The sequence below is a fragment of the Corvus moneduloides genome, chromosome 20 (genome assembly GCF_009650955.1).
Source record: "Corvus moneduloides isolate bCorMon1 chromosome 20, bCorMon1.pri, whole genome shotgun sequence".
Lineage (NCBI taxonomy): Eukaryota > Metazoa > Chordata > Aves > Passeriformes > Corvidae > Corvus > Corvus moneduloides.
The window spans coordinates 3,787,796-3,807,803 of NC_045495.1; the positions used below are offsets into that span (position 1 = coordinate 3,787,796).

At 52.9% G+C, this 20,008-nt stretch overlaps 1 protein-coding gene across 1 annotated transcript; it reads left to right on the top strand.

The window, feature by feature from the left end:
• The first annotated feature begins 639 nt into the window (after positions 1–639).
• On the top strand, positions 640–12,099 carry TRARG1 (trafficking regulator of GLUT4 (SLC2A4) 1). Its single transcript, XM_032130086.1, has 3 exons — positions 640–1,107; positions 6,118–6,250; positions 6,782–12,099. The coding sequence occupies exons 1-3, from the start codon at positions 718–720 to the stop codon at positions 6,787–6,789; spliced, it is 531 nt and encodes a 176-aa protein (XP_031985977.1). The 5' UTR covers positions 640–717; the 3' UTR covers positions 6,790–12,099.
• Positions 12,100–20,008: the final 7,909 nt, after the last annotated feature.

Sequence of the window (20,008 nt, forward strand, 5' to 3'; positions counted from 1 at the left end):
CCAGCCCCGTGCCCCGGGGACGACGCTTTCCCAGAGCGGCTGGAGCCAAGGTGCCACCGGGCACCCACACAATTGCCCAGACCCCGTCACCCTCCGGGCAGCCCTGCCCAGACCCAGGGCACCTCCAGCCCCTCTCCGCAGCAATGAGGGGCTCGTGGGTCTGCTCCGTGTCGCATGTCCCCCACCCGCCTGGGGACAGGCTGCCAGCCAGCGGGGACAGCAGGGCTGTGTGTGCCCCGCACGGCGCTACCCTCGGCATCCCCCGCACCTCCGGGGCTGGAGGCGGCCCCGAGCCCCGTCGGCACGGGCGGAGCCCGGTTGGGCTGGGCTCTCACGTACCGCTGCAGCGGAGCGGAGCCCGTGGGAGCCCCGGCAAGAGCGGGGGGTCGGTGGGGCGGGACAGAGCCTTGGGCTGGGCCGGGCTGAAGGAGGCGAGGACTCCCCGGCTCTCCCACCGCTCCGCTCCGCCCCGCCGCATCCCCGCCAGCATCCCCGGGGGCCGCGGCGCCGCACGCACCGGGTCGGGCGGAGGCCGAGCGCGGTAAGGGGGTGAGGAAAGGGGGACCGGGGACACCCCGGGGGCGGTCCGCGGCCCCGATCCTGCCCCGGGGGCCGAGCCGGGCTGGCCCCTCCTCCGGCTCGGCCTCCCGCGGGGCGGCGGGCCCCGAGCGCAGAGCGGCGGCGGCGGGGCGCTGCCGGAGCCCGCTCCGCCGGGCCATGGCCAGCACCGGCTCCGCGCCCGGGGGCGCGGGCCCGGGCTCGGGCACGGCGCTGCCCACCCGCTTCCAGGAGACAGAGAAGCTGCTGTCGGCGACAGAGGGCCGGGAGGAGAAGGGCCTCCGCGGCTCCAAATCCTTCACGGCAGCCTTGCCCGGCGAGACGGAGCGCAACGGGCACGGGCTCGGCTACAAGTCGGTGTCGGTCGGGCACCTGGAGGCGCCGCCGCTGTCGCCGTCCCGGCTGAGCCTGGGCAGAGCCTCCTCCACGGCCACCAGCACGGCGGCACCGGAGCAGGGCCGCCCGCGGGACTACCTGGTGCTCGCCATCTTCTCCTGCTTCTGCCCCGTCTGGCCCCTCAACATCGTGGCCCTCGTCTTCTCCATCATGGTGAGTGCGGGACCTGCCGGCCGCACGGACCCGCCCGGTTCGCCCCCGGCTCCCCCTCCCGCCGCCGCCGCCCCGACGGCCGCCCCGGAGCTGTCCGCGGTGCTGCACCGCCGGCACCGGCACCGGGGCGCGGCGGGGCGGGAGGAGCCCGCTCGGCTCCCGCAGCGCTCGGCCGGGCTGTGCCGCCCTGCTCGGCTCCCGCGGCGCGCTCCGGTGCGGGTCCGGGGAGCGCGGGCGGGCGGAGGCGGGCGGGGAGCGGCGCCGAGCCCGGGGCAGCGAGCGGGGAGGCGGCGAGATGGAGATGGAGATGGAAAAGGAGGCGGCGGGATGGAGATGGAGATACGGGGATGGGGTTCCAGGGCAAGGCTCCGGGAAGCCCGGTGGCTCCGGGAAGCGCGGTGGCTCCGGGAAGCGCGGTCCCTGCCGCCAGGCAGCGGTCCAGAACGACTCGCCGGGCTTCCCCGGGAAGGAGCTGCGAGGTGAAGCACTGACAAGGGATCTCCCTCCGCCCCTCCTCGCCCAGCCCTGCAACACCGGGGAGACCCTGGCTGGAGGCTGGTGCCTGGCCTCAGGCACTTCAAAGGGACCGGCTGCACCTGCAGCTCTTTAGTTGCCCCGGAGAAGCAATTTTTCTCCATTAAACATCCCCCCCACCTCAGCAAATACACCGAGAGCCGAGCAGGGGAGAATGAAGCCAGCCGGCCTCCCACCCATCTCGGGTACAGGTGGCTCAGTCAGCACAGCCCTACAAGCAATGCCACCCCCTTTTCCATCACACGCTGCTCTCTTGTACACACCCAGCACCTTCAATGCCTTTGATTTGCAACACAGGCAAATCTTTTCTTTGAAAATCAGCTCAGTTACCTGCTTACCACACAGAAATACACTGAGGGGCACCTGCAGCCAGCACTTCCCCCCAAAACCACCAACGACTTGAAGGCAGGCACGGGCGCTTGCCACAAAAAGCCCTCTAGAGAGACCAATTTCCATTTTGAGGAGGAATCATCGTTTCTGCCAGTGCCAGCTGTCATCTGCGTAGTACAGTTGTGTGGCAGAGCCTGTTTAGGCAGCACACAGGGAAGGCAGCCAGCCTTGTTTGGCTTTGCACTGCAAGGAGAGGGAAAGCAGCTGGGTATTGCATATCCATGGTAATAAACAAGGTCTCTCATGGGGATTTTCCAGCCACATTAGCCTTCATGCAAAATAGATCCTCACACTGTCCCTTGCGGGCATCAGAGTCTCCAGGGTGGTGGGGATGTGCCTTGGGCCACACGAGCCCTGTGGAGGAGAAGAGTGGAAAAAGAGCAGGAGTTGGTTAATCCTGCCAGGCAGAGAGGGACCGGGGTGCGGTGACTGTCACACCCAAGGGGAGGCAGGACCAGCAAGGCAGTAAGATTATTTGTTTGCCCTCTGCTTCCAAGGCCACTGGCAGCACTGACCAGGGCACATCCAGAGCTGGGGAAGGCGAGGCAGAAGGTGCATTCAGCTGGGCTTGTTCTCCAGGACAAGGTTTACGGCACATTAATAGCCAGTGCCCATCCTCTGGCCCCTGCACAGTCACCCCTGCACTCCCTGTCCTGTGGTTTAATTAATTTATTACAGCCCTTTCTAGTCCCAGCCCTGCCTGCACCATCACCCCCTCCACACACCCACCTGCCAGCCAGGGACCTCCACACAGCACCAGCAGAGCAGGATGAGGAGTGATCCATACTTCCTCGCTCCCTGGGGAACCAGGAAACATCTGGCTGGGCCCTCCTGCCACCAGGAACAGCTCTCAGGGCATGGGTTGATGTTTCTCCTGCTTACAGCAGGGAGGAATTGAGCTCCGGGTGACCCCCAAGGCCCCCCCAGGCTTAGATCTTCTCACAGAGTAAGGCCCAAGTGTGCCTGATTGTGCACAAATCTGAGCAGGAACCAGGTTTTTGTGATTCCCATCACCTGGGGAAAGAGGAGGACCTTTCCACAATGTGCTGACATTCCTTTAGCTCTGCAATTGTGCTTTTCTTTCCTGAGTCAAAGCTTTTGCACATGAAAGCTTTTTTTTTTTTCTTTTCTTTTTCTGGGTAATAAGCAGTGTCCAGAGAGGAAAGTAAATGAATGCTTTTGAGCTTAGTGTCTCATAAATCATTTTTCAAAAGCTGCTCTCAGATCTCAGCAGGGCCTATGGCCAGAGGTGGAAAAAAACCCTGCTCTACCCCCCCCAGCCTGTTCCTGCTAATGATGGTTCCATGGAAATGAGTTACCTGGAGGCTTCTCCATGGACTCTTGGATGTGTTTTCCTCACCGAGTGATGATCTGGCTGCTCTAAGGGGTTCAGGTCACTCCCCAAGACAGAGAGTGGGACTGGTGGACACAAGGATGGTGGGTCCATCCTGTGGGATCCATCTCACAGTGCAGGGCAGGGCTGGGTACCACGCACCCCGCTGCATTCCAGCTGTGAATCCTTTCCCCTTCCCACCAAAGTGCAGCCACACTGGGGGAGGAAGCAGAGGAGCCACGTACCAGGGTACAAAACTCCAAACAAATGCAGGGAAGTGAAAAAAATCTAGCCAGAACCACCACATAGTAACATCAAGGGCAGTTCTGCACAGCACTTGGTATCCAAAATAAGTTCTGTCATTCCCAAAATATGCAGGAGAAGTCAGGTTATCCTCACCCATTTTAAGTGCCACAGTCATCTGGCTCACTCTGGAGTTGACTTATACTTCTCTTGGAATGTTTCCTTCAACACAAACACCAAGTGTCGAGGATTAATGATTTATTCTGAGTAACTGGTGGAAGGCAGCAGAGAGCATCCAAAGCCAGTTCATAAATCGGGAAAGATTGCAGGACAGAGGATGTGATGATTTGTCTTCTCCATCCCTGGGACTAGCCCAGGAAAGTAATTGCCTTCATTTGCAACAAGGCCACTTAGGGAAAAAGCCCATTTTGAGCAGTAAGTGGAACAGATAGCAGTGGGAAACAGGTAAGATTAATAACTCCTGAGTCACCCAGACTTACCTGGCCCACGGGTGCTGCAGAACAGCACCCACTCCCCAGGTCCTGCAGATTTTCCAGCTCGGGGCTGTACCAGGGAGTCCCTTGGCACTCACACAGTGACTCACTCCCCGTCAAGCCTTTCGGAGATGTTCTGCCTTGGTGAGCCTCGATTAATAAACAAGATGTTAATGTTTTTATGTGGAAAGCAAAACACGGGATTAGTGATACCAGAGAGCTATAATCAACCCGTTCCACACCGATGAATAATATATGTACAGTACCAAAGGCTTGCTAAACACCCCATGCCAGCGCTGATATGCTTCTCATAATTGTTCAGGAAAAATGAGCAATAAACACTTCCAGAAGCTGGAGTGATAAATATACTGGATCCCTTAGCCTATATATTTTTCCTATTTCACTGCAATCTAACCCACACCCTGCCAAAATATTACACTGGTTACAAAAAGCAGAGGCTGAAAAACCATCTCCCCAGAGCTGGAGCTGTCAGCGAGCAGGGCCGGGATCCTGTCGATCCCTGGGCTCCTGCATCCTCTCCATCTCTCACCACCAACCCATGAGGCTTCATTTTGTCACCTCCTGTTCTGGGATGAAAATAGCTCTTGGCTGCATCCCATCGCTTTCAGAGCGGGTCTGGCAAACCTGCTGGTGAGACCAGGAGGAACAAGGTCCTGAGCTCTGCTGGTGTCACTGGTGGGGACAGCGATGCCCAGGGTGGTTCGTGAGCAGAGCAGGACATTGGCAGGGGTGCAGTGGGAGCAGCCACCCGCCCTTTTGGGGCTCTGCTGTGTTATTTACGTGGTGACACAAACTAAAACGAGTACATGGGAACCTCCAAAGCTGTGTTTTTCCTATGGAGCAGCTGCCCATGCCCAGCCTAGGCTGGGGATGTTTTGGTCACGGTGCTGCCAAGAGGCAGTGGAATTAAAGCAGGACGAATGGGAAATGGGGCAGTAACATCAAGTATTTGTTCAGATTTTCAGCGATGTTTCATGGTTAATGCTGGAGCTGGATGAAGTCTCCCTGCTCTTAATTTTTAAATTTTTTTTTTCAACATGTGGCAGGGGATCCTTTCCAGCACAGCTATTTCTGAGATACACATTTTTTGAAAGGAAACTGGGATTGCTTTAATCCTCTCCCACCTTTAACTGTTTTTAACTAGTACGCTTGGGTTTTTTTAACTGAGAATTTCCCCAGTTTTAGCAGGGAGGAGCTGCCACACAGCACAGGGCTCTGGGAGCTGCTGGCCCCACAGCCTACCCCACATCCCTCTCTTCTCCTCCAAGGCAGCATGGCTGGAGATGGATAGGGCAGGGCAAGAAGCCCTTAACCCATATTAAAGTGTTAAATACTTCAAAGCAGCCCTAAAGGAGGAATATCTGCTTCAAAGCAGTTAAATCATCAATAAAACCCCATTCCCAGTGAAGTTTAGGGGAGCTTTGCCTGACTTCTCCACTGGATCAAGGCTGCTGGTCTCCCTTCTCCCCCTATCCTACCTTGCTTCTCTTGTCCCTCACTCCAAGCCTTCCCAACCAGGTGAAAACGTCACCAATGGGCCTTAAAACCCCTTACCCACTTTCCCTCCCTCCAAACCCGCTTCCCAATGGGTTTTGTGGGTGGCAGAAGGGCGCTGCACGAATCTGGGGAGGCTTTTTGGTCCGGAGAGCCGGGCTGGTGGCACTTGTGCCGCACAGGCAGCAAATGCTGATGCACGGTGAGTAATTCCGCCACAACTCCTCGCACAGCTGCCCTTCTGCTAAGTGCTGGGTGCTCCCTCAGCCAAGGGCAGGATGCCCAGTGCTCCCTTCCCAGCAGGATCAGGAGGCCCTGCTCTCAGCAGTGGTGCTTCTCCCTCACCAGGAATCCTTCCTTCCAGTATTTTCCGCTCGGGAACGAAGTGATTGCCAACTGGAGGAGCAGGAAAGAAAACGGGTCTCAGTTTGGGGCTCCACAGCCAGGGAGTCACCCCAGAGGTGCTGTCACTCTCAAGGGGCTCTTTCTGTGTCTCTCCAGTCGAGGAACAGTGGCCAGCAAGGGGACACGGACGGAGCCCGGCGGCTCGGACGCATGGCCAGGCTGCTCAGCATCGTCTCCATCGTGCTGGGGACCATCATCATCGTGCTCTACATTTCACTCAGCGTCAGAGGTAACGCTTCCTTCTCCTTCCCCCAGCCCAGCTCCAGCAGGAACCTCAGCTGGCTGCCAGCTCCAGCCCAGGGGATAGGATAGACCTGCCCCCAATCCACCCCCACCCCATTCCCAGCCTAAGTGCTGCAGGAGGGCACTGACTCCAGGCCGGTTTGGCCATCACCAGCTGCACACACACAGAAAAAACACCTCAGAGAACGGGCTCCTTCCAGTAGAAACACACATTGCCCAAGTGACTGGCATGGAAAGCCCTCCCTGTGCTGTCCAAAGTGCCCTGGTGACCGTACAAGGTCTCCCTGGTGAAAGGTCCTGCCCTGGCAAAGCCCGTGGTGGGTTTAGAAGAGTGAAGTGCTGTAAAAACAGGAGGGTTTCAGGACACAAATCAGCCTGCCCAGAAACACAATCCCAAAATGTCTTGCACAGCTCAGGCAAACAGGGACCTCAGAAACACCCAAAGGGCCAGCCAGGAGCATAAGGGGAGCGTCTGCTGACTGCTGGAAGCTGCCCTGAGCCTCTCTTTCTTTTACAGGTTCCTAGAAGACGTTTCAGCATGCAAATACCTTGAAGAGGAGGAAGACAACTTTCCTTTTGGGGTTTTTACTTTCAGCCTTGCAACAAAACAAAAAATTGTCACAGTGTAGGTGGGCAGCCCTAGCCAGCCTGCTCCAGAGCGCCGTCGGAAGGAACGCATGCTTCAGTTCACCGCCTCTTGGGAATGAGCCTGTACAAGGGATGGGATAAAAATCACCCTGAGAAGGAATGGGAGAGGCCACGTGGAGAGGAGAAGGGGGAAATCCACTACCTCATTCCCCTCCAGCAGAACTCATGGAGTGGGGAGACAACTAAAGTGCAAGAGGAGGAGAGAGTCTCCAGAATGAAGCTGGATTTGGAAGAAAAATACAAGGCGAGAACGGGACGTTTTGAGGAGACCTCCTGAGAATTTTGGCACAAGTCACTGGATTTTTGGGGGGGTTGTTGGTTTTTAAATCGTCAAATTCTCTGTCTCTACAAAAAAAAAAAACCAGACAAGCAACAAAACAAAACAAAGCTCAAACTGCCATCAGGAGCTGAGAGCTGTTCCACGGAGGAGGAGGGAGAGCAGAGCTGCAGCAGGACCACGGCTCTGCTCCGAACGAAACGCAGCCGCCAGAGCTGGAGGATGTGGTGGGTGCTTTTGTATTTTTGATGAAAAAAAAAAAAAGAGACAATGACCATTTGCATGCCTTTGGGAATGTTCTCCATGTCTGTTCCTACGAGCTCTTTTATCACTTAGGGCAGATCTCAGAGCTGGCAGAGCGGGATGTTGCTGCATGAGAACCCCAGGCTCCTCTTCACTCCCATCCCATGGTGGGCTTTTTAATGGAAGGCAAAATAAGGCATTCCCTGTGAACCCACACATCTCTCTGTGCACCCCAAGGGAGGTGAACACCCCTGGCACCGAGACAAGAGCCTGGTTAGTGCCCAGCAGCAGCACCAAGGCACGGAGAGCCCGTTCCACCCACTCCCACCCCGATGTCACGGCACGTCCATCACGCAGAGGCTTCAGCGTGATCCGGCCCCCACCACTGCCAGTGCTCATCTCCCCAGCCTTCTGGGGCTTCAGCTTAGGGCCCTCCAGGAGGTTTGCAGGGGCATGGAGGAGTTTTAGACCCCTGCTCCTCTCCTTGCACCCCTCACACAGCTCTCCTGCAGCTCTGAAAATCTCCGGCGTCCCCGGAGCTGCCTGGGGTCAGTTCAGAGTTGTTGTGTTATTTTTTAATGTTTTGTATTTAACAGGAAAACAGACTTTGCTCCCCCCACTCTGTCTGTAGGTAGCATGGGCCCTGTCACGTCTTCCACACCACCCGGCTCCCTCGGCCCATTCCCGTGGGATCCAATCCCCACACGCTCCCTCGAGGCTCCATCCAGCCCCAGCCCTTCTCCTCCCTGCTCACCCCATCCTTGCTGTGGGGAGTTCCTGGGGTCAGCCCTCTACCCACCCACCCAGACTATGCAAAGCTCCATTGCCTGTTGTTTTAGTCAGGCTTGGTGACTTCTGGCCATGTCCACTGGCTCCCTGTTTCCTGAATCCCTCTGATCCAAACTTTGGGGACACGCAACCAAGAGCTGCACTCCCCAGCCTTTCTGTTGTCTCCCACTGACAACCTGCGACCTAAAACCACGGACTGACTGAGAAATGTGGTCCTTCAGGGCACTTCTGCTCCCTAACACCAATCTCCTGTAAAACACCCCAAATTTAGACCAAATTCAATGCTTCCCAGGGCTTGTCTACATGGAGAATCCACCACACACCTTAAGAAACTTCACAGCATGGTAACTGCTTGGCACTGACTCCTTCCCTGGGCTCTGAGTGGGCACATGGGGTTAGCACAGGGTAGGGGTGAAGTGCAAATGCACGCTGTAGTTGATCTGTAGTAACTCATGTGCAAAACCACAGGCATGGCTGTGAAAATTCTCCTGTCACCTTTTCGATTGCTCCTCTTTCAAGTGTTTCTTTCCTCTAGATGTTATTTGAATGCAGGGGGTGAGGAAGCCAAATCCCCCAGACACGCTGTCAACATTTTTCTCTCCACCAAAAGGGATTCCAGGGACTCACAGCAATAGCACATCACTACAGCACTTTTTCAGGCTCCATTCCCATCCACCCCTTTGCCAGCACTCCATCACAAACTACTGGCATCTCAAATGGACCAAATCTGCAATTTTTCTTTTGCAATTTATCTTTTGTGAGTTCAGCAAACAGGGACTGCTGAATGCTGCTGGGTGGGAGCTCCCTCCTCCCTCCTCTGTCCAGGCACTGCATCTTTTCCTCCTGAGCCCTTCAGAAACCCTCCCTTGGATGTCCAAACTTTCATCTTATGGCTGTTGAAATCCCATCAAATTCCCCAAACGTTTCCTTCTTTAACTCTTGGACCCAAAAGCTGCTTGCTGGGGAACACGTGGGGGTTTTTTTTTTGGAACTACATAAGGGCAGTGCTGCCTGTCCCTGCATCTCCTGCTCCTTGCCCATGGAGCTGCTGGAATTTGGCTGATGGGAAGAGCCCAGGAAGCTCCTCCTCTGGCAGGAAGAGACGTTTTTCAGGGAAAAGTGCTGGAGGGAGTTATAGGACTTGAGAGAGCCAAGCGTTTATTAAGTAAGAATTTAAATGCTCTTTTATCATTGTACAAAGCCTTTCATCTAAAGTGCTTCCCTGCATCCAAAGGATCAAACCCTGCCACCCCCCACGAGGTGGGTTCACATTACTGCTCTAATTGCAGGGATGGCAAATGCTCAGGCACCAAGCAGCTCCCAAATCAACCCCTTTTCCTCCTCCTCCTTAACAGAACCATGTATGAGCACAGATTTCCTTGGAATCTGTTTTTTATTCAGTGGGATCTAGACAAATTATACCCTGTGGTTCCAAATGGGATCCCTGCAGCTGGAGGAAGGAGGGTGCTCTGTGAAGCAGCTGCAGTGGTCCTTGCCAGGGGCAGTCCCAGGCCAGGGCAGCTCAGGGCAGTGGAGGTACCAGGATTCCTCTGGAGCTGGGAGAAGGCAGAAGATTTCCCCCAAAACCCCATGGTGATGATTTGTTTGTGCCTCCTGTCTCACTGGACAGCTCAGGTGATGCTTCTCACCTCACCAGTAAGTGTAACAAAAAAGAAGAACTGAGGCACTTAAATCCCTTTCATTCTAAAATCTTCCTGAATAGATACCACTGTACTGCACCCTTGAACTCAGCTTTTTTCCTTATCCTGCATTTAAATCCAGAGGAAGGCCTCGGCAGTTATCCCTGACAAAGGATTTGCTCTGCTTGTAACCTGCCTCTCCAGTGCTGGAGGAATAAAATCTCGAGGGACATCCAGAAAGCCCCTTCTCCCTGCTCCCCCATCAACTTCTCCACACATTTTGCTAAGTTTTTGCCACTTTGCTCTCCCCATCCCCCACGGTTTTATCCCAGCTCAGCTGCCTCTTTGGCCCTTTTTGGATGGGATTTGCTCATATTTGTGAAGGAGGAGGTTGCAGAGCCCCCAGCCCTCGGCACACACCTCACCTGTGCTGTGTTACAGGGAGGTTGATGATGGCTGAGCTTCACCCTGAGGCCACCAGGCTCAGTCACTCCTTTGACTGCATCCACCAGGGAACTCTCCTTAACTCAGCTTGTAGCACACAGGGGGGCAATCACAAAAACTGGGTCGTGAGACCTTTCCTCTCCATCCCCACCAAGCAGCCCTGTTTCTTATCCCCCAGCTCTTTGCCAACTGCTGCAGCCTCCTCTGAGCACACACGTCAGAGTTCTCCGTGTTTGCCACTAAAACAGTCCCGAAATCCTCGGGGTCTGGCCAACTTCTCCCCCCTGGTGAAGGAAAGGTGAGGGCACAGTGACAATCCAGCCCTACCTGCCAGGGAAGATGAGCTGGTAGGAGGAGAGCTCGCTGAAGGGATGGAGAAGGTGGGAAATGTCTCTAAATGTAAGCTGGAGTAGGAGTTACGATCGACAAGTGCGAGGTCCTGGTGGGATATAAATACATGGGAAGGAGCCTCTGAGCAGAGCACAGGGCTGGTGGCACCTCTCTGCCACTGCTGTCCCTGGGCTGCTTTCCCAGGATTTGGGGCAGAGCTGAGCTCTGTGGGGTGGCACAGAAGGGCTGCTGGCTGCATCAAGGCTGGATTGAAGCTTTAAGCTGCACCAGCAACAAACTTGGCTTGGTTTTGTACCAGCTCCTGGTAGGATGCAGTGAGCAAGGGTCAGGAAAGGTGTGGCACGAGTCACTGGGTCACTGCTCCACGCTGGGGCCACCTGCAGAGACCAAAGGGATCTGAGCACAGCCAGAGGAGAGAAAGCCACCCAAGGGTTTCAAAGCTTGCCGTGTTAAGGATGGGTTTGCTATTTCTGGTTGGCATTTCACCCCGTTCCAGTTTACCCCTCTCTCCCTGCTCTTCGCCAGTTTTGCCATGCTGTCCCCTCAGCATTCCTCCCCCCGGAACATTCCTGAGTCCCACGGCTCGTTCCTCCCACCCTCTGCCTCTCCTTCAACCCAGACAGGTCTTGCTGCAATGAGATCTCATCTCTGGGCTCTGTTGGAAGGGGTTAGAGAGGGCAGGGAACCTCTGCCCCGGCTCCCTGCAGGCTCCAGCACGCGGTACCCGACCTTCCCCTCACAGATTTCTCCATGTAGACAAGGGGAGCAGATCCTGCCTTTTATATAAAATGAAATCTCCATTTCCATTCATCCTGAGCCCAGGGAGAGGCTGCAGAAAGGCACCCACTGGGCTGGCCCCACCCTTGCCCTGTCGCCTTGGTATTTGTCACAGAACCACGGCCAGGGTTGCACTGTCAAGCTGAAATAATTCAGATTTAAGCTCGTTTTTCTTTCAGTATACAGCCTTTAATTTTGGCAAAAACCAGTTAGGTTTGGACTGAAAAACTCCCCTGCTTGGGCACAAGCCAAGGGGGTGTGGGGAGGGGGGAAAGCAGCCTTTTCAAAGTGGGAATATTTGTAAAGCATTTGCTGACACCAGTAGGTAGCAAAATTCCAACCTATAAATACCCATCCAGGATAAGAAACATCAGAAAGGGAACGTGTGCAGGATTCACCAAGGCAACCCTGAGACCAGCTGGGAGCCCAGGTTGGAAGGTGCCAGGACTTGATCCTTGGCATGGCAGTGCAGGGTCCATCCCCCCACTGGGAGAGCCACAGCTCACACACAGCATGCACACACCAGGAATTGCAGCTGGGTGCTTCTCTTTGCTGACAAATGTTTCTTTTTCTGCAGGATGGTATGGTATATCTTATATACTTTCTTTGTATTTCTTGGCATGAGAAAAAAAAAAATTAAAATGTAACATGCATGGTCAAAGCTGAGCTGGTTTCTTCTGTCTAAATGAGGGGGAAAAAAATTATCCAAGCTACTCATTCAGCGATTGCTTCACACTCTGAGAGCAACTGGTTGGTATTTTGGGTGCAGTGGGTTGCAAATAATATGTACAGGCAAAGAGTAAAGGAAACAGCGCAAGTCAGAGCAGGGAGAGGTGCAGACAGAGCAGCCTCGTGCTGGTTTTTACCCAAAACACTGGCTGTAGCCTTCCCAGGAGTTTTTCCAACCAGACTGGCAGGCTGCTGACCCTGTCACACCCACCAGGGTTTATCTGTGTGTGGTTGATCAGTCAAGGCTACTGATCCTCACTGAAGCTGAGGTGCACAACCACTTCGTTCAGCTGAATCCTCTCACTGCCCATCCCTGGCATCCTCTGGGAATGAGTGGCAGCACAGCTGCCAACCCAGCCCAGCCTGGAGAGAAGACCTGCCAAGCCTGCAGGATGAATTGGTTGTCCCACACAGCAAACTCTGAGTCTGGCCAGGCTCCAGTGCAGGGTAGGACTTGCAGGAGGTGGCACAGTCCCACAGCTTCCCCAGGACAGCTCCTTCCCTCTCCCAGCAAAGGAGGCAGTGCCACCACCACCAGCAAGGCTCAAAACTGAGCCTTCCAGGCCCCTGGTATCAGACACAGCACTTCCATCCCCGTGTGTGATGGAAGAAGACAGAGGTAAATTCTGCAGTGTCATTCAGCAACAAATGGACTTCATGGCCCTGCCTGGAGCACATCCTGCTGGGATTCCCTCCCAGGCAGGGCCAGGTCCTTCCCACCAGAGCAGCCACAGGGACCTTGGAGGGCTGAGCCACCAGCACGAGGGGTCTGGACTCTCCTCCCTGACAGAAACACCAAATAACTCATCAGCAAACGCTGCAGTGGAGCAGATCCAGCTGCTGGCCTTGCTGTGGGCACTTTTAGGAAGCGGTCACAGGCAGAGGGTGAGCAGCCCCACCCCTGGGATCCAACCCCAAGCTCCTCTGCTGGGACCATCTTTGGCCTGCCTGTTATTTTCACTCTGACAAACGCCTCTTGCCCTTTCTTAAGGATGCAAGCTGTAGGGTTTTAGGGCATTGAAAATTGAATAATCAGCAAAAGCCTCACAGGTACTCAAAGCCAGAGAGGATGGAGATTAAATGTTTGTGAGCTCAGGAAAAACAGAATTGTTATCCTCACAAGCATCTCAGAAACTGATCAAAGGACCAGGAATTAGTTCTTCTAGATCAGCTGCTGCCTACAACACAAAGACCAGCTCTTAAAAGCCAGGCTCAACATTGGATCTGTCCCTCAGGCTTCCTGTGGATCAGGCACCAACCATTCCCCAGGGAGACAGAGCTGCTCCACAGCCTCCCACACACCAGCATCGTGCTCAGCCTTCCTGTTCACCCCACAGCCCTTCTCTGGCACTGCATTATTCCCCTTCCCAGCTCTGCAGCTCACTCGGGCATTTTTAACAAATTAAGCCCATTTCATTGGTGCATCCATTCCCCGTTGCTTTGAGAATTGCAAGTCTAATTAGATCTGCTGGTTCTTCCTCCTAAACACCCTCCCCTTGTAATGCCACCTAAATCAGTGCTCTTGATGTTCAGCTTCACATCCCAGGGCTCAGAAAGCAGCTGCTCAAACCTCTATGAGCCATCAGCCAGGGTTAATTACTCACAGCAATGCAGGTCCAAGCTGACACCACACTACAGCTACTCCCATTTTACACCAAGGCTGGGGTCACACAAAGCCTCTGCTGCTCAGCCACAGCATCTCCCCACTGCCTCTGCTCACCCAGCAGAGTCAGAGGCATCACTGTCTGCACTTTTGGCAGCACAGCTGGGATTACAGGGCGGGTCTGAAGAGCTGCATTTATTTGTCCTGATGGGAGACACAAAATGCAGGTGTTTAGAAGGTCCAGTGTAACTCACTCCCCATGATTCAGCACAGCAAAGAGGGTTGGGGCTGGTGGTACCTGTGTGCAACAAAAAGCATGGAGGCATCTTGGAGGGGAGAACTTGGAAGGAACAGATGCCATTTGCATCCCAGCACAGGATGTCTGAGGCTGCTTTAAACCATCTTCAGCCTTCTTCCTGCATTGCCTAAAGAATTCAGCAAGCCAGAAGACTGAGCCGAAAAAAAAGCAACGGCTTTGTCCTGGAGGCAAAGGAGGAGGAGGAGGAGGAGGATTTGAATCACATAAAAACCCCCACGCCGTGGAGAGATTCCCCTTCATGGCGAGATTCCCCCTGGAGCATCCTGACCATGTCACCCTGCAGCCGGGCAGATGCAATCCCAGGCTTCAAAGGCCGCCGCCGCCAGCCCGGGCTCTGATGTTTCACTGAAGGCGAGGCAGTGCCAAGTGCTTCAGCTCCTGTTTTATTAATACCCTGCTCTGATGGGCTCATGTATAATAGATTCACACAGGAACAGCAAGAGGTTTACATCCAATTTCCACATTGCATACGTTCCCTGCTCAGCGTTATGGGCTCTCCCTTCATCTCCCAGTGTTTGTCTTCACCGATGAATTTGCATGAGTTTGGGGTTCAGGCAAAGGATAAAAAGTTGGCCACCAGTTCCTCTACTGGTTTCCATGACTTTGCTCCAGTCAGGAGCTAGGAATTAAAAGCGCAGGGAGAACGTTTCCATTTTCTCTCTGGCTCCTAATGCTGGCTGCTGTTGAGAGTGAGCAGCTCAGGGATTCCTTGGTCTCTCTCAAAGCCTCTCAGGAAGTCATTTGGGAGGTGATGGAGCTGGAGCCCTGGGCTCAGCAGCCACAGCAGGAGAGCTCAGGGCTGCAGAGGTGCAGAGAGACCTTGTGATGAGCAGCACATGAACATCCTGGCTCTGGTGTGCAGAGTTGCAGCCCCCAGCATTAGGCCAAAAAAGAACAGATTGCACCCCAAATTCTCCCTGCTCACAGAACGGGGATCTGTGGGTTGGCAATGCACAAATTCTTAGCTGCAGAGATTCAAAAAAGGTGAAATTTGGGTGCATCGTGGACATCTTCAAAATCTGAAGCAGCTCACCAAACACACTCCTGGTACACAACAGTAAAACAGCAGAGAAAAAATGAATTTGTCTTTGTGAGGGTGCTGAAAGGCTCCATCTTCCTATTTTCCTACCCAGATCCAGCCTCCCCTCTTTGCAGACAGGAGCTGTTCTGCAGCTCTGCACCTTGCATCCAGCTCAAAGCTGTCGCTGCTCCCCTGCAAACGCAGCAGGAGTGACACGGCCACGGCTCCCACATCCCCACAGAGACCTTGGATCAGGAGTACAGCTCATCATGGAATCAGCGAGGCTGGAAAATGCCCCCAAGATCATCCAAGCCAGCACTGCCATGCTCACCGCTAAAGCATGCCCCCAGGTGCCACATCCATGTGCCTTTGAATGCTCCCAGGGATGGGGATTCCACATGATCCCACATGGTGGATGTTTCTATCACGTCTCAAGAGTGATTTTTCAGTCAGGCAAGACATGTTTGATAGACTTGGCACAAGCTTGGGTTAGGTGGTGAGGATTTAGGATTTATGTGTTGGAGGAGAGCCTGGTGTGCCCAGGTAAGTGGGAATTGCACCAGCAGATCTGCTTTAAATGAGGACTTTTGCTTTATGGTGGTTATTGGTGGGTTCTTCAGAAGATGAAACATCTTAGAACACCTGAAATAGAGAAATGGGGATTTCTCCATGAGCTCAGCTACCTCGTTTACGGGCTAAAAAAACCCAACCAACTGACGACTGCTGGCCCTCATTGTTTCCAGCTTAGCTGTGATGTGAGATGCTATTCTTGGTCAAGAGCTGCCAATGCTTCTGAAGCTTGTGAAGTTGTTTGCTTTAATAGCACACAGCGTGAAACAAAGCAAAGGCTTCCCAGCAAAATGCCTCCTTCTGCTGAGCTCTCTGCACCTCGCTGCCTCCTGGAAATGTTTAATTACAGGCTGCAGATTCCAAAGCGTTTTCTTCCAATTATTTGATCTCAGGTATAATTTCATAAAACCCATGTTTTAGCCTCCTTCCCAGCAAGGATCAATGCAGATGGATCATTTCATCAGCTCCAGATGGGGAGAAAAACAACCCAGTCCCTCACACCCTGCAGTGTCATTCCTCACTGGTCTGAAGCAGCCGGCGCAGGTACACAGCAAACGGCGATCAAACAAAAGGAGCTCCTGCCTTTAAAGCAATGCTCTGCTTTTACCTTGATGTTTGACTGCAAAACAGAGTGGGTATAAGCTGAATTGTCCCAAAAAATGAGTTAACAGTTCTTCCTCCCCTGCCCAGAACCCCCAGACCACGGTGACCCCAGCCCTCACCTCCCAGAGGCACCACAACTGCAGAAGGAACTTGGCTGCGGAGTTGAGGAACAGCATTTCCCGAGGAAGAGTGGGAGAGGCTCGTTCCCCTGGGATGTGGTTGTGGTTAGAGTGGAGGATGCTGGTGGCAGTGCAGGATGGCCAACACGTGCCTGCCTGCCATGGCAAAGCTGACTCCAGGAACTCAGGTTTTCCAAGACCAAACAGACACAAGCACCAGAGTGAATGAAAAGGATCCGAATACCAAAACCCCCACGGTAGAATCCCTCCTCTCCCTCATTTGCTCTCCCAGAGTGGCACAACTCAATCTGAAGTCACCCTGAACTATTACAAGAATTGATCACTCCCCATTATTTGTTGGTTTTTATTTTAAAACATTTTTGTCTAAGCCACAGTGTAGGCTTGGAAATTATTTACATTTCCTGAAATGTTTGGAAACACAGGAAGAGCTGGCCAGCAGATCCTGCTCTAAGGAACACACAACCTGAAGGTGCAATTGTTGCCCAGTACAAAGACCTATTTATGTAGAGAGGGCAGACACACACCAGGAATGGTCCCTGCTGGAGCCCGAGCCCCCTCCTGCCTCTTTCCAAACTTATTTCTTTACATAAGCAGTGCATGCTTTTATAGACCTGAGTCACAAACCTCCCCACCTCAGTAATATTTTGAAGTAAATTTAGCACTGGTGATACATGCCTGACCTAGAGGGAACTGCATTTATAGCACAGCAGGGAAATATCCACATATTCCCCCCTCCTGCACTTGGGTGTTGTCCCACATCAAGGCTGAGCAAGCCTCAGGATGATTCCAGCCTCCCCTGACACTGAAAGTGGGGGACACTCACAGGACCCCACCAGGTTCCCACCAGTCTCCAGTGGGGACAAGGTCCTTGCACGGTCCAGTTGCTTTTTAATGTAATAAATTGTGGTTTGTGTGTTAAAGCTGGGCCTGACAGCACCACCTGATCAGCACTTTCCCAGCTACTCACGATTTCCTTTTACACCTGCAACGTTCCTGAGCGTCCTGCAGAGTCTTTAGAAAAGGCTCCCTTAAAAATCTGACGTTTCAGCAGCATTTCACCCTGGAAGAAGCCAGCTCAGCACAGGTCTGGAGCCGGAGGGCTCTGTAGCAGATGACATGCCCAGGCACAGGTAGCAGCAAACATCTTGGGGAAGTTTCCACTGTACAGCTGGCAGCTCAATGGGGCTCTGCAACCTGCAGAGAGGAGCTTCTATTTTCAGTGCAGCTTTAGAAAGGCAAAAGATGAAGAATACTGTCCCCACTTCCAAGAACTCTGCATCAGACGGATGGGTATGGGCAAGGGAGATAAGAAAAGAAACAAACCATCGAAACCCTCCCTGTTTACAGCATTTGTGGGAGAGCCCCACACTGTGCTCGTGCACCTGAAAGGTTATCAGTGAATTTCCTTCAGGTTTGGCTTTGATTGACAAGCTTCAAGTCACCCTGGACAACCCTTCTGGACTTCAAAGGATGGATTTTTTAAAAACAAACGAAAATTATGAAAGCAAAAATAAATTCACGTGTCTGAAATGTGTACGTGAAGCCAAACACCCAGGAAGGAAGGGAGGAGAATTGGATGGGCAGTGCAGTGAGCAGACAAAGCAACACAAGATGTAAGATCTGAACAGCCACGATTGCAGGAGACCTCTCAAAATCACACCACTGGCTGGCAGAGGGACCACAGGGTGCCAAAATCAAGACAAGCAGAGAACAACCCACAATGAGAGAATGGCAAATGCTGTTCCAGGGGTGCAGAGGCTCTGATTTACAGCCAGGCTCCTCCTGCCTTACTCGCAGTGCTCTGGAATCTGGGTTAGCAAAGCCTGCGGGTCCCATTAGGAACAAAGAACACGGGAAGGGCTGCGACAGGCGAGGATGGAGAGAGGGAAGAGCTGCAGCACACGCTCCAGCGGCCCCAGCAGCTTGGGAAGAAGAAGGTGACAGCAGGCTCCGAGTGCTTAATGAGCACAGCCCAGCTGCCAAGGCACGGGCGCTGGCAGCACAGCTTTTCTACCTGGAGACGGTGGCTAAAAGGCTGGCATTCAGGAAACGGGAATAATACCAACTGTAAACATTGAGGTTTTCTATTAAAACACTCAAAAATCAAGTTCACGGCGCTGTACACCGCCCACGTTCAGCGAAAGGGAGGAAACAAAGACACTCCTGTCTCTCTGTGTGAATTTCTAATGGAGAGCTCAGCTCCCTTTCAGCAGGAAATCTGCTCGTGGAATGGCACCGGGGCTGAGGGAGCAGAGCACGGCTCATCCATAATGCAGGAACACCCACTGCGCCGGAGCCTGTCAGGAAGGACAGCACTTCTCAATATGAACAACAGTACTCTGGGAGGCGGATGGTTAAAAATATATACCCTATGCCTGTGCCACTATAAATTATTGACTGTACAGGGAGCTGGAAAAAAGGATTCAGTGCCATTAATAATTTATTTTCTAATCCAAACGAAGATGGAATTTTATGCACCACTTATTACCAGTGCCACAACTGGAAAAACTCACTGCACTTCCCACTATCTGAAACCAGAACTGCCTTTCCATTTTCAAAAGTTTTTTTGAAGTTTCTCCTTTAGCTTGGGATATACAGTCAAAGCCTTCCCTTGAGAGAGCATCTGGTCACTCCTGAATATTTAGTAGGCATTAAGGATACAGAGATGTATCTCTGCTTTAAAGCAGAGTTTCCAGGCACAGCACGACAGCTCTGTGAGGAGGAATCCCTCTCTTCCCTCCCAGCCTCATGCACACAGACATGTATCACACTGCCAGGCAGCTCTGCCGGTTTGAGAATACAAATTTGGAGTGGCATTGAAAGATTTAGCATCAACTGCAAAGTACCAGGTACAGGTGGATCCTTCAGGCACGACACTGCCTGGCTGGAACACCTGAGGGAGGTGGACCAGACCACAGTGGTGCTGGAAAGCTACAGGGTAACAGAGCCCTGTCTGTCCTGAAGACAGAAATTCAGAGAAAGATTCTCCTTTTTAACACTTACCTCTAAAGAAAACCAGCCTTGTTCCACCTGGTGAAGAACAGCAGGAAAAAAAAGACCACAATTTAATCAGCCCCCTCCCAGACAGGAGATGAGTCCAGGACTGCACACACAGGCAGGAGGAACACATTCCATCAAACCATTTTAGGTCAGGAAATGCTCCATCACACCTGATATTTGATATAAAATGAGAATACACTGATCTGTGTGTTCAGGGACAATTCCAAAGTGATGAAATGAATCCTCTCTGCATATTCCCTGAAGTTTAGGTAAGCAATGATTGTCAAGGGGAGAAAGAACCAAGCACCTTGCTTAGAATTCTAATTTATTATTAAATTACATATCAAAGCCTTTTTATTTTTTAATACATACAGAGAATGCACAATAGGTGAGAACAAAAATAATTACAGTTACAATAGAAGTTTCAAGAATGTATATGAAAAGAAAAAAAAAATCAGAAAGTGCAATCAGAAACTCATTTACAAGGTCTGGGATGTTTTGTGAGAAAGGGCTTTGTTTTGGGTGTAGCGTGTTTATTTAACTGCTTTCCTCACTCAGCTGCTTCTGTACTCAGAACTAAAACATCACCA